General features: G+C 38.0%; 2 protein-coding genes across 4 annotated transcripts in view; one reads left to right on the forward strand and one right to left on the reverse strand.

The window, feature by feature from the left end:
- The first annotated feature begins 606 nt into the window (after window positions 1-606).
- On the forward strand, window positions 607-12,469 carry LOC133618587 (glycerol-3-phosphate dehydrogenase [NAD(+)], cytoplasmic). Of its 2 annotated transcripts, XM_061979093.1 has the most exons (8): window positions 623-789; window positions 5,174-5,351; window positions 6,988-7,128; window positions 7,192-7,330; window positions 10,847-10,959; window positions 11,077-11,313; window positions 11,385-11,491; window positions 11,585-12,469. In XM_061979093.1, exons 1-8 carry the CDS (start codon window positions 746-748, stop codon window positions 11,679-11,681), a joined length of 1,056 nt encoding a protein of 351 aa, XP_061835077.1. In that variant the 5' UTR covers window positions 623-745; the 3' UTR covers window positions 11,682-12,469. The 2 variants fall into 2 exon arrangements, with proteins under 2 accessions (XP_061835085.1, XP_061835077.1); XM_061979101.1 differs by lacking the exon at window positions 5,174-5,351 and having other exon boundaries at window positions 607-789.
- Window positions 12,470-12,661: 192 nt separating this feature from the next.
- The window catches only part of LOC133618547 (glucose-6-phosphate 1-dehydrogenase), an 11,286-nt gene continuing 6,510 nt past the window's right edge, over window positions 12,662-17,437 (reverse strand). For both annotated transcript variants that reach the window (XM_061979024.1, XM_061979016.1), the window contains exons 6-13: window positions 16,392-16,550; window positions 15,347-15,472; window positions 15,088-15,181; window positions 14,820-15,006; window positions 14,503-14,738; window positions 14,347-14,423; window positions 13,560-13,652; window positions 12,662-13,486 (exon numbers count right to left, since the gene is read on the reverse strand). In XM_061979024.1, the coding sequence (XP_061835008.1) occupies window positions 13,396-13,486; window positions 13,560-13,652; window positions 14,347-14,423; window positions 14,503-14,738; window positions 14,820-15,006; window positions 15,088-15,181; window positions 15,347-15,472; window positions 16,392-16,550 (1,063 nt within the window). In that variant the 3' untranslated portion in view covers window positions 12,662-13,395. The remainder of the gene's footprint in view (window positions 13,487-13,559; window positions 13,653-14,346; window positions 14,424-14,502; window positions 14,739-14,819; window positions 15,007-15,087; window positions 15,182-15,346; window positions 15,473-16,391; window positions 16,551-17,437) is intronic.

Here is a 17,437-nt window from a genome sequence, read left to right on the forward strand (position 1 = left end):
AAAAAGAGCGAATGAGTAACTAACCGCTTCTGTCATAATAATCCTGCATGACTGTTTGCTTGTGTTAAAAACAACCTCGGCAAATAGTTTGTTTACAACTTCCCAAGGTTCATTATGGAGAGATGAGGTGAGGTTTTCATTATTTTCTTTTATCCAACAACACATGCAGCTCTGTCAGAAATCATCTAATCTTGTGTTTGTTAAAGTCAAACTAGAGATAGCAGTCTGCAAAAGTTCAACAAGTGTTTTCTCCTAGTGCTCTATCCAAAGACTTGTGTAAAGTCTCTGATAAAAAGCAGGATACAAAGAGGATCCTTACTGACAAAAAACACATTAAAAAAAAGAACTTCTGCAGAAAAAGAGCTTGTGCACAAGAAATGTCCACATAATGCAAAATACTTTGAACTTGTCTGCAATAACTATTAGTGTGCAAATACAAATATGTGTGCAGTTATTTATGATGTGAATGTTTCACATCCGGAAAGAGACAAAATAGCACATTGCAATACAATAACAGAAGCAGAAGTTGTTGTGGTAAATTGATATGCAAGAGAGAGAGTCCGAGTAACTTTAGTCCCACTAACCTCATGTCAGCAGAATGAATGAGTGACCAGGCTGACGATGGGCGGGCCGCAGTCTCCCATCATGCAGGCCAATAACAGGACGGAGTTGCTTGGCAGGCAGCTGCTGGACTGTTGCGTAAGCTCACTGCAAGTCCACTCACTTATTGATTTGTCTCCTCACGATGGCAGCTGCGAAGAAAGTGTGCATCATCGGATCTGGAAATTGGTAAGTAGTGTCGCTGCTACGAATGTAGCAACATGGAGAGAGAGAGGAGCTGTTGAAGGAGCTAACTTACCATGTGTGCTGCATTGCTAGGTCGGCTAGCATCTTAGCATCGCAGAGAAAACGGCTAGCTTACCAACTGCTTTTTTTTCTTTCTTAGCGCTATGTTTGTTGCCTTTGCTTTGCTCGGCAATCTTTATCAATATTATTTATTATAGAATATGTGCATTGGTGAAAAAAAGACAGTGCCGTTATTCGCCTTCGGTGGTTTAACGACGCCTCTTTAAATTACTTTTCGTGGTGTTTCTGAATTTGATAGTTGACGTGCCAAATTATGTCACTATGTCATAGTGTTCTTATATGTTATTATATGTTAACATTTACCACAATTTGCCGGTAAATATTCACTCTTACTCAGGTGCGTGGACCGGAAGACGTGTTATTTTACATTAGGACGTCCGGTTTTCAAATTAAAAGGACAATATTCAGGGCAACTATCACTATAGTTTATGAATATTAACTATTCAACGTGAATACATGCATGTAAAACGTTCTTGGTTCTTTTTCTTCTAAAAAGTAAAATACAGACCGATGCAAGCAGTTTGTTTACCCAGCTGACAGTGACTTAAAGGGGTCATGTTATGCTAAACCAACTTATCTTACCTGATGGTTACCTGTTTTGGTGTATTTTGGGCTCTGCATAAGTCCCAAAAATTTGAAGTCAAACCATGGATGCATGGCGGAGATATTTATAAAACAATCTTGCCTTGACTTTAGTGACATATTTTGCCTTAGTTATGTCTGCAGATACCTCCATATATGGTAGAGGTTTACCCGAAGAGCTTTGCACGAGTCCACCTTTTTTGTATCCAGTTGTAGTTCTAGTGAATAAATTCGAATTCCAATGAGACGGCCAGAAAGCGGCTTTAAGATGGTCTGTAAAACAATCCATGCAAAATGTTGACCAACGCACCACCATTACATTAGGGCTGCAACTAACAACTAATTTGATAATTGATTAATCTGTCGATTATTACTTGGATTAATAATCAGATAAAAGAGACAAACTACATTTCTATCCTTTCCAGTATTTTATTGAAAAAAACAGCATACTAGCACCATACTTATTTTGATTATTGTTTCTCAGCTGTTTGTAAATGTTGCAGTTTATAAATAAAGGTTTATAAAAATAAAAAGTAGCCTCTGCATGCGCATAGCATAGATCCAACGAATCGATGACTAAATTAATCGGCAACTATTTTTATACTGGGGTGAGTTTTTCCTTGCCCTTATGTGGGCTCTGTACCGAGGATGTCGTTGTGGCTTGTGCAGCCCTTTGAGACACTTGTGATTTAGGGCTATATAAATAAACATTGATTGATTGATTGATTGATAATTGATTTAATCGATTAGTTGTTGCAGCCCTACATTACCGTATTTTCCGCACCATAAGGCGCCCTGGGTTAAAAGCCGCGCCTTCAATGAACGGCATATTTCAAAACTTTGTCCACCTATAAGCCGCCCGGTGTTGTAAGCCGCATCTAACTGCGCTAAAGGAATGTCAAAAAAACAGTCAGATAGGTCAGTCAAACTTTAATAATATATTAAAAACCAGCGTTCTAACAACTCTGTTCACTCCCAAAATGTACGCAAATGTGCAATCACAAACATACGTATATCAACATGGACAGAGCTGCGTGAAAAAAGCCACCCGGCCTCTTCGCGTAAACTTAAACTTACCTTAACCACTCGCTCATCTTTTCTTCATCCATCCCTTCGAGTTAGCTTTTATGATGACGCCGGCTGGAAAGGTCTCTTTTGGCAAGGTCTTCCTTTTGAATATCACCATGGGTGGAAGTTTCTGGCCATTAGCATGGCAAGCTAGAACCACAGTGAAGGATGACTTCTCATTCCCTGTGGTGCGAATATTCACCGTACGTGCTCCCGTTCCAAAGTGCGGTTCACAGGAATATCAGTTGCTGTGAAATAGTAATCCGTGTGCGGATGGAGAGATTGCGTCTTTTCATGAACCGGATCCCTGTCGTTTAGTAGGAGCCATTTTGTGGTCTTTACAGATGTAAACACACAAAGGAAATGAAACATACGGTGGTATCCGCGCGCTTTTTCTTCTTCTACGCGGGCGGGTGGTTGCTTACAGTAGAAGAAGAAGCGCTTCCTGTTCTATGGGGGTGGGTGCTTACCTTGGCGGTTGCTTGTGTAGAAGAAGAAGCGCTTCCTGTTCTACCGGGAAAAAAGATGGCGGCTGTTTACCGAAGTTGCGAGACCGAAACTTTATGAAAATGAATCTTAATATTTATCCATATATAAAGCGCACCGGGTTAAAAGCCGCACTGTCAGCTTTTGAGTAAATTTGTGGTTTTTAGGTGCGGCTAATAGTGCGGAAAATACGGTACATGTTATGTAGACCACAAGGAACGGTTTTAAATGTAGAAAAAAAAAAAACATATGAAGCCTTTAAACATTGCTATTTATCACTCTAACTGTAAATAGTGCATAAGTGTCAAACCCAAGGCCTGGGGGCCAGATTTTGTCCGCCATATCCTTTGTTGCTCACAAAAGCCAAAAAATGTTTTATTTTTGAATGTAGTTTAAAAAGAAAAAATGCATATATTCTAAACTTTAATATTATTTGATTATTAAGGGACAAGCGGTAGAAAATGGATAGATAATAGGGTTTCAGATATCGATTATTGTAGTTACTATGTAATCTGTCAATGCATGTCTTTGGAGGTAGAAGGAAGCCAGAGTACCCGGAGAGAACCCACTCAGTCACAGGGAGAACATGCAATCTCTACACAAAAAGACAGCAATTTTTATTTACCGGGTAGGTTTCGTAAGAATTTTTTTTTTTTTTAATTTGCACACAGAGAAAAAAAACACTCAATATACAATGTAAAACAAAACATGTGTGGGAAAGGTAAAGAAGTCCCTAAAGTCTTCTTGTAAAGCTACATCCCCCGAGACATCACAAATATCACAGCAGCAAGAATAGACATGTCAAATACATCCATCCATCCATCCATTTTCTACCGCGTATTCCCTTTGGGGTCGCGGGGGGCGCTGGAGCCTATCTCAGCTACAATCGGGCGGAAGGCGGGGTACACCCTGGACAAGTCGCCACCTCATCGCAGGGCCAACACAGATAGACAGACAACATTCACACTCACATCCACACACTAGGGCCAATTTAGTGTTGCCAATCAACTTATCCCCAGGTGCCATGTCAAATACAATACATATCATATACAGCAAACATCCTCATAATTCACTCCAGACCAACATGGCCTTCAATTTTTTTGAAAATAATAAAATGTCGTGGTTTGAAGAGCTGGTGGTAGGTCATTCCAAACAGAGGGTCCTCTGTATTGAAGCATACCTTTCTTAGTAGAAGTTATACACAATGGTAGATAAAAGTCACGACCGTATTTTGTTAAATAAGTATGTTTGTCAGAAAATGTAATAAAAATAAAAAAAACATTTGTAAATCAGTAGACAAATGTACATTGTTGCACATAAAAATAGATATAAAATATATGTTCACATTAAATTTTGTCATTTTTTAAAAGAGGCACACATATGTAGACAGTCAATTGGAAAAATGCATTATTCTCAATAATTTATTTTTAATTATTACGATTTAAAATGTGTGATTGACAAGTAGCACCCCAAAATTATTGCAACTTATTATATGTGGATATATTAAACTATAGTATCGTCAACATACAAGAACGATCACTAAAACATACTACTCAAAATACTCATACAAATACAAAATCAAGCATATTTATATTCAAATCTCAGAAATATATTTACAAATACACGTTTATTTATACAAACTTGATTTATTTGTATGTCACATTTTTATATTTTTAAATTTTATTTGTATATATTTTTAAATCTCAAAAATATATTTCAAATACGCATTTATTTATACAAATTATTTATTTGTATGTCACATTTGTATTTGTATATTTATTAATATATGCATATGTATTAATATCATATTTATATATATATATAAGTTGATGTGAGACAATTCTACTTCCATAATGGACAGTTGTGTAAAATTTTAATGAGGCAATTATACATTTGTATTCCTATATATATTCTCTTTTTCTTTTGTGGCCCTCAATGAAAACAAGTTAGACAACCCTGATAGTGCATCATGTATAAAGTTGTGTGCATCACCTATATATATATATATATATATATATATTACATCATTATAAATGTTATGACTTTAATGATTAAGGCTCCGCACTTTTCAACACTTCAAACAAAATACTTTATGTGATTCTTTTTACAGCAAGTGTGTCTAATCTAGCACATTATGTTCAAACACTAATTACAACTATTAACAACACAGGGGCTCTGCCATTGCCAAGATAGTGGGTTCCAATGCCGCTCACAATTCCAAATTTGACAACAAAGTAAAAATGTGGGTGTTTGAGGAGATGGTGAACGGGCGCAAACTGACTGAAATAATCAACAGTGACCATGAGAATGTCAAGTACCTTCCAGGGCACAAGCTACCTGCAAATGTGGTAAGAACATGTTGCTTTCTCACACCTCACCTCGATTGTTCAGACTATGTTTGTTGACTGGCCCTTTCTGTTTGTGCATGACAGCCTTTTGCTTTTTACCATCATGCTATGCTTTGTACCTGCATATATTCCTTTATGTGCAAAGTTAGTTTTTGCACGTTTAATGTTAGAGGGGAACTGTACTTTTTTGGAATGTTGCCTATCATTCACAATACTTATGTAAGACTTGTGTTTCTCTTTTTTTTGCATTTAAAATATTAGTGCAATCAAGTGTCCGCTTATAATGGAGCCTATGGGAGTCCCTCTCTTCTGCCTATAAAGCCCTTAAAACACATGCAAACATCTCCATTCGGGTTTTATATACATGATGTAAGTATATATGTAATGTAGTAATGAGCATATTTATAATAACATTTAATATTTACGGATTCTGATCATTTTAAGCATATGCGGCTCATTAATTTCAAAAACACTTCACAGCATTCCCTTTTTTACCCCCACTACATCCCTGAATACGAGCCAACAAAGATAATAAAACATCACTTACTGTACAAGGTCTGCTGTCATTTGGATGCCAACTGCTGGGATGTTCATAAATTCCCATTTAGATGCAAAATGTCCATAATCCTCACAAAGAAACGGGGGGGGGGGGTCTTTTCGTGTCGTCCTCGCCAGTTTCGGGTCCTAAATGGCTGTCAAAGTGTACCAACTTGTCGGAATACCTACTCAGACGTCTCATATCCAGGTGAGATGCATGATTTATGATCTAGAATAAACTTACAGGGCGCAAGGAAGCGAGAAAGCAGCAGACCACTCTGATGTAAATTTAGGCACACAGGAAGTGATCACGGCGCCGCTATAAATAGTTTGTCTGCGTTAGCGCTTATAATACTTGGTTAATATTCAAATCACGAAATGTAAATGGATTAATAAAATTGTGCAATGTCTGCTGTCATTAGGATGCTGACTGATAGTTTTGCTATATCCCCATTTTAGATGAAAATTACTGTTCATAATCCTCACGGAGAAAAGGGGGGTGGAACAAAGCATCTTTTCGTGTCGTTCTCACCATTGCCAGGTTTGAATGGCCTGTAAAAGTGTACAAACATGTCAGATTACATTCTCATCCTTCTACTATCCAGGTGAGATGCATGATTTATGATCTACAATAAAGTTTGACGAGCAAAGGAAGCGAAGAAGAAGCTTACAACTCGATGTAAGCATAGGCACACAGGCTAGTGATCACGGTGCTGCTATAAATAGTTTGTGTGCATTAGCGTATATAATAATATCACTAATACTTGGTTAATATTCAAGTCACAAAATGTAAAAGGAGTATTGTTGGCGCTTTTTGGATGTTTTTTTATTGGGTTTTAAGGGCAGAATAGAGGACCTCCCATCGGCTCTGCTGTAAGCTGACTTTTTATCACAAGATAGAATGCATTAAAAAATACATCCGTCACGTCTGTCATTATGATTGTGAACGATAGGCAAAGTGCAGTTCCCCTTTAATGAATAATGCTTTCAACTTTTTCTTTTGTTGTTGGATGAGGTGTTAAACTGTTAAGAAGAAAGGCTGCAGTGCTTTTGGATCTTAATAAAGGAATAATAAACCATGTCCATAATTTCTCCTCAGCTGGCCGTACCAGACCTGGTAGAAGCATCCAGTGATGCAGACATTCTGGTGTTTGTCATCCCACACCAGTTTATTGGCAGAGTGTGTGACACCATGAAGGGCAAAATAAAGAACGATGCGCTGGGAATTTCCCTTATCAAGGTTGGACTTTTATTGGGATATTTATTATTTTCTGTTAACTTTTTCCCCCCGATGTGTTAACAGGGTGTTGACGAGGGCCCTGATGGCCTCAAACTCATTTCTGATGTGATCCAAGAGAAGCTGGGCATTGCTATGAGTGTGCTGATGGGAGCCAACATTGCCAATGAAGTTGCTGATGAAAAATTTTGTGAGACCACCATTGGTTAGTCGTAATTTTGTACAGTTTCTCAACTTACTGTGATAAGTGTAGCCTTATTTGGGCTACCAGATAATATATTGTAGCTATCAGCACTGGCCTATATGTCCCAAATACACCATTACTGCTCAGTGACACTCTTAGGGCTCTTGTAGTCCATTTGAAATATGTTTAAATTCGCTTTTATGATCAATCGGGAGGAGCTCAGTGTAAAGCCGCTGCTCCTCCAGATTGAGTGGAGCCAGATGAGGTAGTTCGAGCATCTGGTCAGGCCACAGTGAACACGTTAGAGACTATGGGCCTGATTCACTAAAGGTTTGCGTGTACCAAAATGCGTGCACCCCTTGTACACAAGCCAAGCTGATCTACTCAACATGTGCAAAGTGGATTGCGTCTATTAAGTGAGCAGAATAAGGCGCGCAGTCCCTTTTTGTTTTCATTCACATCCAAAATATATGCTAATCATCAAAACACCCACAATGCTGTGAAGATAAGATGCAAATATAATTATTACATGCTATATGATTTATCAACACACACATCATTGTTCCGCAAGCACTATATTGCGTTTTATTTAGCATGTGTCAAGATGTGCAAAATAATTGTTCCACACACAGCAGCAGGATCACTGCTGGCGCTGCACAGACAAGAATCCTCTGTCCTACGTGTGTGTCAACACTTTGGACGGTCAGAAATAAAAATATTAGCCATACTGTCTATTCCAGTGTTTTTTAATGTAGGAGTCCATTGTTGGGCCGCCAGCGCCTCCTAGAGGGCCACCAAAAAAAAAACGTTTCTAGCTGTAATACACTTTTCCACCACTTGTGGTAGTTATAGCAATATCCATCCAGCCATCCATTTTCTATCGCTTGTCCATGTCTGGGTCACAGGGATTGCTGGAGCCTATCCCAGCTGACCTCGGGCAGAAAGGGGGATACACCCTGGACAAGTTGCCACCTTATTTAAACCGATGAATTTAGGAGCTAAAGTCAGAGAGAAGTTTAAGTGCAAAAAATATGGCTTAAGTGGTGAAATTGTATTTTCATTTGCTCTTTAATTGTATAGACAGTTTAAACATATTTACTGTTAATTTAGTTCATGCAAGCACAACATCATTGTATGTACAGAACATTTGTTTTTAATCAGTTAAGTCCCTTCCAATACCGTATATTTGGTTAGCACTTATTTTTCTAATCAGGTTATGGTTTAAGTTCATTCCAAATAACGTTTCCAGTTTCTCATCACATGTCAGAAAAGGAGTAGAAAGAAATGGAGCTCATTTAATACAACCCATTTTCTATTTCATAGCAACTACAAACACATTTGTTCACTTCCTGTTCTTAATTTGTAACAATTCAAATCCATAAGTAATAATGTTCTCAAATAGTTAAATTGGAAATCACATGAATGAATACGATTCTCAAACATTTTTATAAAGTTTAAAATGGTTAAAGATTCTTCTTTTGTACTTTGCAAACACTGAGTTTGGACAGTTTCTTAAACTGAATCATATTAGTACTTTGTATTAAACAGATAAACTTAAATATTAAATACTAATCTTAATGACAAAGAACATGGTTTCATACCATTTGAGAAGGTTGTTAAACTGAAGCTGTAATGACATTGTTATTGTAAGAGCGAACACTGAGGAACTCTTTTTCTATCGTAGTAACACATCGACGTGCTTCGGTATTAGCCGTAAAAGCTTACTATGGCAAGAGATAAGGTAGCTTCTATGTCAGTATGAAACATGTTTGAGTTTGTAATGCACAACACAATGTGATAGGACACTAATTTGTATTGACTGAAAAACATGCACAATCATGTCTATGAATGTTCTCATTCATTGAGGTCATTGTAATCTCAGGGCATTCAATTGATCGCAACTGGACTGTTTGGTCAGACAAGATCTGACCAATTTAAGTATGAGCACGAACTGATGAAGCCTAATCGGATGAGAGGCGAAACGTCTTCTAAAACAAACCAAACAGTCCAGTTGCGATCGATAGAATGCCCTGAAAACGAACAATCATATTACAGTATCTGTAAAGTATTAGCACACATCTCACGTTTTGTTTGTACACAGCTGGCAAGACAACATATGTAGTGTAGTTGTACTAACACGCATGACATGCTGCATCTATCATGATCGCTATTAAAAGTGACTCACTCGATGGATAGTTGTTTGTTTGGTCCAGCTGGCAGGGGACATTTCCTGTTGATTTTGGGTAAGAAGTCCCTTTATGTCGAAATAACTTTGCTCCAAGTTCCATATTTGTAGCGTCAAAATCCCTCTCCCGGCTTCCATCTGCTCCAATGTCTCACTCTAAGTTCGTGCTCGCTTCTATAAGCAGCAGTATATTTATTCAAAAAGATAAGGTTGTAAATCCTCAATTTTTCCAAAAATAGTACTCTTCCTTGTCTGTTACCAAGTCTGCCATGATTAGAACACACAATCAAGTTTGATTCCGGAAGTAGGAACACACGTCTGCCAGAAGTCAGATCTGTATACAAAACGTTGATTGAGGGTTTTGAAGTTATTTTAGAGGGCTTTGAAGGCTACAACGGTGACTCCCATTAGCCACATCTTCCAAGCGTTTATCTTTAAAATCGTAAAAAGAAAAAAACGTGTGTTCTTGTCTCTCATGATTGTGAACGATAGGCAAAATTCCAGAAAAAAGTGTGGCTCCCCTTTAAGGGCTTATTCAAACAAATTCAATTGATGTGTTTTGGTGTCATTTAGTTGTTGTTTTTTTTAAATAAAGTTTGTGTAAAAGTTTGTTTTATTTTACACACATTCTAATATATATTGTACTTCTTGTATAAAAAAAAATTCAAGTGTGCATTTTTTTTTTGCATCTTGAGCGCAGTAAGTGCTGCCTCTCTCCAAAGAGCACACCTTTGGCGGTAAAAAGAAAATTAATAAAAACTGTGTCAATGTAGATGCTGCTAAAATGCTTGTGCTTCTAAAATCCCCATAAAGTGGTACATGTCTGCTGCATGTTTAAAAACATAGAAACATGCCAAAGTTAGGAAAGAGCCTGATAAAATTTTATGAAGTGATTTAAGTATTGAAAATAGAAACATTTACATCAGTTTCAAACCTGTCCATCGAGATAAAGGTTTGTTTTGATGTTTATGGCAAATAAAAAAATAACAAAATATGCAAAATTTTCCGGCAAATACCGGTAGTTTAAGTACAATGTTTGATGTGAAGTAATTTTAACCTTAAAAATGTCAATTCACAACATTATTTTTTAAGCAATTTTTATTTTTTGTTTCTTGCTTGTTTATTAGGTTCTTAAGTATCTTGCTTCCTCTCCACGGGGTGAATGTTAATACTGCATCCTTAGTTTTATATGTAACATTCAACACCAGACAGTTTTCTTATTTAAAACCACAAAATAGTTTATTTTCAGATTCACGGTTTGGGATTATAACTGTCTAAAATTGCTGATTTAAAAAAACAAAACTCTTCATTGAGTATGTTTTGCCTGTCTTAAAATATTTTTTTTCTTGCAGGATGTAAGAATAAAAACCACGGGGCTCTTCTAAAAGAACTCATGCAAACCAACAACTTCCGTGTAACTGTAGTGGAAGAGCATGACGTGGTGGAAATCTGTGGCGCTTTAAAGGTAAACAGAGGTTTAGAGTGATAATGTTGTTGGTCGTTTGACTTTGGGTTCTTGTGTTTTTTGCGACATATTTAAGAAAGTACATTTAATTAAAGTGAACGTACCTTTTCTTCTTAGAACATTGTTGCCGTGGGGGCAGGTTTCTGTGATGGTCTGGGTTTCGGCGACAACACAAAAGCAGCAGTGATCCGGTTAGGTTTGATGGAGATGATCGCGTTTGCTCGCATTTTCTGCACAGCCGGACCCGTGTCCTCTGCAACCTTTCTGGAAAGCTGTGGCGTGGCTGATCTCATTACAACCTGCTACGGCGGCCGCAATCGCAAAGTAGCTGAAGCCTTTGTAAAGACAGGAAAGGTGAGAGGGAGGTTTGCCAAAGTTTGTATCTTGCAGTTCTCGAGGTGTCGTTATCTTGTTTCTTGTGGCAGTCCATTGAGGAATTGGAGAAAGAGATGCTGAATGGTCAGAAACTGCAAGGACCAGCGACTGCAGCTGAAGTGTATCTCATCCTCAAGCACAAAGACTTGGTTGACAAGTAAGTCAAGCTACAATGCACAACATATCTTAAGGTAACAAAAGGCACCAGTCATGTCATTTTCAACTCACTACAAACTGCACGTTCCTCCAGGTTTCCACTGTTCAATGCCGTGTATCACATTTGCTACAAGGCCCACCCAGTCACAGAGTTTATCAGCTGCTTGCAGAACCATCCAGAGCACATGTAAAACACAAAAAAACTGACCAAGTGCCTTCTACATGGAGAACGTTACCTACCGCCTGTCATCCGTTACTCAGCAGCAGCCGGCCAGTGACTCCACGGCTGTCATGCATTAGCGAGTGAGTGACTCCACGGAGATGTTGCACGACTTTTGTGTTTTTAGGCAACCACTTTGTCTTTAACTGTGTAAAGTGCGTTTTCATTTCATTTCATCATGCTGACTGACACTTGAAGGATATGTTGTTTTTGTAAATTCCTCAATATTCACGTTTGGTTTAGCTTGGAGTTCAAGCTAAACCTAAATGCAAAATGCATTACGTAACACGATAATTACATTTTAACCTCAAGGAGATGCAGCCTGTTTTAGTTATGCTGTGATTGCCCTTCATATACTAATAGTCAAATGTTAGTGGGCCAACAAAACATGCATTCAAACTTTATAGACAAGCTCTAACTCAGCCATTAATGGTGGAAAAATAATTTGTATCTATTCTAATATTGTTGTCTATTACCAAATCATTTTTGATCAAAATGTAATATCCTGTTTGTCTTTGTAAGCTTTTAGTGTCTTAAATAACTTCCTGTCTGTACTGTATACCACTCATGCACGCACAAATATTAACAAATGCAAGTGCCTTAGTATGCACGGTTGCTACAGTAAGTTTTGGCTTCTGCATTTTGACAGACCAAAGACTTGCTTCTAAAATCTCCGTCCATTTGTTAATATGACCGCCTAACAGCTTGTGTGTTGAAATGTTATGTCAACAGTTGTCTGTGAATAAACTGCCATCTAAACATTGCTGGAATAATTGTAATCCAAGTTGAACAACTGCACCAAAGTGTAGAAATACTTCAAACACATCTGAAGAGGAATTTATTTTGGAATTATTTATTGTAGAACCAAAACAGATATTTGAAGCCTTTTGGGGATTCATGGGGTCCACTTGCAATATTGATGCTGATTAATATAATAATTTTCTGGTACCATAAAGTATACATAAGTAGTTTATTACATGTACATGTGGATAACAGCAGTACACAATTGGTCATTACAAAGGCATTCAGTGCTGACATGTCTAGACCTGATGTCTTTTTATTTCTCAGATATGGAATGAACTTTAACTTGAATAAACCTGTAAAAATTTAAACAAAAAGGGAATGAGTCAGAGGGAGGGAACTAAAAAAGTCTGGATTTTCTTATCCTTGAGGACACTTAAGACTATTACAATACAAATGCTGAAACTGCCTGTCTTAAACTCAAGTGTTGTTTATTTACAACAGCTACAATGTGCTTGGTCCCAGGCAGAAAAGGCAAGAAACAATACAAGTTCCACTGAATATGTAGAATACATTGTAGTCAAAGCATTATAGTATTACAATTACAATGGTAATGTTTGCTTGTGTACAACTTTGGTACAGCACTTGACAACTGATAAATGAGCATGTGGAACCTCATCAAAAGGTAAAAAAATGCTTTGATTTGATTTGCTCCTTAATTAAACTGACTGGTCCCCACAAATGAATAAATTATAAAAAGGTCATCCAAATACAAGGTTCAATCAACTCATGTCCGCTTGGTTTATTTCAACACCTGAGCATCTGAAGTAACTCAGAAAAAATAACCTCTTTACCTGAGTAGATCACTACTGGGACACTGCTTATCCGGCGGCACCCCATAAACTATATTACCTACCTGTATTCCTCCCTCCACTCACTACAACTCAAAGTTTGTTGGGGTTGACCCATTTGTAAGTGCCTGCATAGCGGAATCCAACTCTCTTTACAAGCTCGTCAGCTTCTGCTGGGCCCCGACTAAAAGAAGAAGCAAAAAAAAAATCTGTCCAGATCCAGATGTGGGGTACAAAAGTCAAACACTGTAACCTACCTTCCATATTTGTACGGAATCGGCTTTGGCTTCTCTTTGTCTATTTGGTGAAGGAGAGGTGTGAAGATCCTCCAGGCCTCTTTCAGTTCATCACTGTAGATACATAACATGATTACCATTAAAAAAGTGAGCATTTAAAATGAATTAAAGTAGAAAAAGAGACAATGCTGTAATCATGGCGCCATCTTCTGGTGAAATATACTAAATCGTATGTCTAAACAAGGGGTCAGAATTTTTTTAAACACCAATGGTGGTTCTTCAATTTTCGGTCAAAATTTAGCATAGATGATGTTTTACAGATCGCTTTGTGACTGTCTCTTCACGGTCACAAAGTGTGCAGTCTTATTTACATGCTTCCACTTTGACTGCATTTTCTCCCCGTCAGCCATGTTGTAGTTTTTTGCGCTTTGATATGAAATCTACTGACAGATATAAGTTAGAACTACACACTACTTTGTATTAGAAATGGAAACAGCGGAGGATTAATGTGCATATACAAGCCAGTTTACCCCACAACAAGAGGATGGAGAAAAAAGGAGCTAATTGACTACAATGGCGTACTAGCGCAAAGTTCTTTGAGGTAAATGTCTACCATGTATGGAGATATCTGCTGACTTCACACTTGGGAAAATTCCAAACGGCTCATTTGGAGGAAAAATTAAGGAAGACCATGCCTCCATAGTTTGATTTCAAATGTTCAGGCCTTATGAAAATTCTAAATACACAAACAGGTACCAACAGGTGAGAAAAGTTTGTTTTGCATAGTAGGTCCTCTTTAAATACAGACCTGCGTACAAAGTGCATCTGGCTTCCACAGAAGACATCCAAAATGAGACGTTCGTAAGCATCTGGGAGCTTCACATCCTGAAAATAAAATCAGACATTATGGTTTGAAAGAAAAGTAATTTTTCGATAATGTATAATGAAATAATTCAACACATGCCTTATATCTGCTCTTGTAGGTGAGGTCCAGCTCAGTTTCCTCAGGGCAGAAGTACACACCAGGCTTCTTGCTCATCATCTTGGCATAGACTGCTTCATTAGGTTGCACACGGACCACCAGTTCATTGCGGTGACACTGATTTCCAAATATGTCCCCAGGGACATCTGTGAATTGCAGCCGCACCTCAGCCTTTCTCTCATTCAGAGCTTTTCCGCAGCGGAGGATGAAAGGAACGCCTGGGGAAATGGGGTTTGTTCCAAATTAAATTTGAAGATGTGGTTTTTGTGGTTGTGTAACGAAGGGCAACACAACTTTACCATCCCAGCGCTCATTGTGCACATAAAGCACAGCAGTGGCAAATGTGGCCTGAGTAGATCCTTCAGGAACCGTGGCATCATCAAGATAACCCAATTTGGCATCTCCTTCACCCTCTTGGTCTCCCACATACTGGCCCAGCACCACATCTGACATTAACACTGGATTGATGCATTTCAGCACTTTGACCTTTAAGAAGAAATTGATTGTATATTTAAAAACTAAAACTACAACGAATAGTGAAATTTGTGCTGGGAAAAATTATTTCACCTTTTCATCCCTGACATCATCCGAGCTAGTGGAGGCTGGTTTCTCCATGGCAACCAGACACAGCAACTGGAGCAAATGGTTCTGCATGACGTCTCTATCATGGCAAAGAGAACAGGAGTTCAGGAGTAAGCGGTCTAACATGGGATCATAATAGTCATGATGAGAACTAATTATGTAATTTAATCAAATATTTCCATCATCAGTGAATAGTCAACAGAACAAGTAATACAATAGGCTCTTTTTATATATGGCCTCTCACCGGATGATTCCAAAGTCATCAAAGTAGCCTCCTCTTCCCTGAGTGCCAAATGGTTCTTTAAATGTGAGAACCACACATGCCACACTGTCCCGGTTCCAGATTGGTCCAAAGATGCGGTTTCCAAACCTGCAACGGACATCACATGAGTGGTTCAGAAGCAGGAAGCAAAAAAGCTCAGCTGTTCATGACAACAAGCATCTTTTGTTGAATGTCCTCTTTGGGATATGTATGACTTGGACAGGGAATTACAGTATCTAAACCACAAGCCAGTGAAAGAGAAGTCTTTCATTTATTATGTAGCACACATGGGTTCACAGTTACGGGTGAGCTGGAGCCTATCCCAGCTGAGGCCAAAAGGGCTTTTCACCTGAAATCGGTATTTTTATGTTGGTACTTATGTCATCATTGTGTACCGTATGTACATTGAGCTTCATATGTCTATAGAAAATCTCATTCATCCAGGTCATTGTATTATCAGGGCATTCAATAGCAACTGGACTGTTCAGTTTATTTTTAGCTTTATAATGGTCCAAACCTAACCAAATCATGTGATAAATAACTTTTATTTACCGGTATACAAACACAGATGGTTTGGTGCAACTTCCTGACTTTATAGGATACATACAGGATCAGGAGTGTCAAACTTGTTATTGTTGAGAGCCACATTGCAGGATTGGCTGCTTGTAACAGTCAATATATGACATAAAATGTATAATTGCTTCATGATAATTGCCTCACATTATTATACAATTACATATGCATTTGATTATTATAGATAACTTGCTTTGAAATCGTAATTATACAATCAATTGTTTTTGACAACCAAAAAAATGCTTGACATATCTTGTATGATTAGATAAAATGATGTGTGCCCACCACCTGGCCGGATGAGAGGCAAAATGTTTAATACAAAATATCTGAACAGTCTTTCTGCAATTGATTTAATGACCTTGATGAATGAAAAATATTCACAGACATGTTAGACTATTTTTCAAAAAATGTTATGCATAACATTTTTTTTTTTTAGATCTTTAAAACATTTTACCTGAGCACCATAAGATTCTGCACCATTTCTTTGCCAAGGTAGTGATCAATACGATAGATCTGGTCTTCAGTGAAGAGGGAAGAGAGGTGAGCAGACAGCTCCTCAGAGCTCTGAAGGTCTCGTCCAAATGGCTTCTCTACAATTACTCTGGTCCAGCCTCTAGAAAGAACAGATGAGATTATGAACAGATTATTACCCCATACTATATGCAAGGAACATCATGCAGCAAAATATGAAGGTAGCCACTCTGTCTCCTTGTTTACATGCATTTCAGTCATATACAGGCACAGAGGTGGGTAGTAACACGCTACATTTTCTCCGTTGCATCTACTTGAGTAACTTTTGGGATAAATTGTACTTCTAAGAGTAGTTTTAATGCAACATACTTTTACTTTTACTTGAGTATATTTATAGAGAAGAAACGCTACTTTTACTCCGCTACTTTTATCTACATTCAGCTTGCTACTCGCTACTAATTTTTATCGATCTGTTAATGCACACTTTGTTTGTTTGTTTGTTTTGGTCTGTCAGACAGACCTCCATAGTGCCTGCGTTTCAACAAATACAGTCACTGGTGACGTTCACTCCGTTCCACCAATCAGATGCAGTCACTGGTGACGTTGGACCAATCAAACAGAGCCAGTGGTCACATGACCTGACTTAAACAAGTTGAAAAACGTATTCGGGTGTTACCATTTAGTGGTCAATTGTACGGAATATGTACTTCACTGTGCAATCTACTAATAAAAGTTCCAATCAATCAATCAAAAGTGTGAAGGAAAAAAGACCCTTTTTTTATTTCAACCGTACATCCCGTCAAAAGCCTAAAGACTGACTGCACAGTTCCTGTCTTCACAATAAATGTGCCGCTCCATGGCGCCTGCGCTTTCAAAATAAGAGTCTCCGAAAGCCAGCGCAAACAAGCTAGCAAGCTACGGAGTTTGCCGCCAATGTATTTCTTGTAAAGTGTATAAAAACGAATTTGGAAGCTGGACAAATAAGATGCCAAAAAAGCAACCACTTTCATGTGGTATTAGACAGAAAGG

The sequence above is a fragment of the Nerophis lumbriciformis genome, linkage group LG01 (genome assembly GCF_033978685.3).
Source record: "Nerophis lumbriciformis linkage group LG01, RoL_Nlum_v2.1, whole genome shotgun sequence".
NCBI lineage: Eukaryota > Metazoa > Chordata > Actinopteri > Syngnathiformes > Syngnathidae > Nerophis > Nerophis lumbriciformis.

Excerpts from the sequence above, each read along its gene's own strand:
- LOC133618587 (XM_061979093.1), top strand. The coding sequence starts at position 746 with ATGGCAGCTGCGAAGAAAGTGTGCATCATCGGATCTGGAAATTG. Across the intron at positions 7,331-10,846 it reads ATTTTGTGAGACCACCATTG|GATGTAAGAATAAAAACCAC; the intron begins GTTAGTCGTAAT and ends TTTTTCTTGCAG. Across the intron at positions 11,492-11,584 it reads CACAAAGACTTGGTTGACAA|GTTTCCACTGTTCAATGCCG; the intron begins GTAAGTCAAGCT and ends ACGTTCCTCCAG.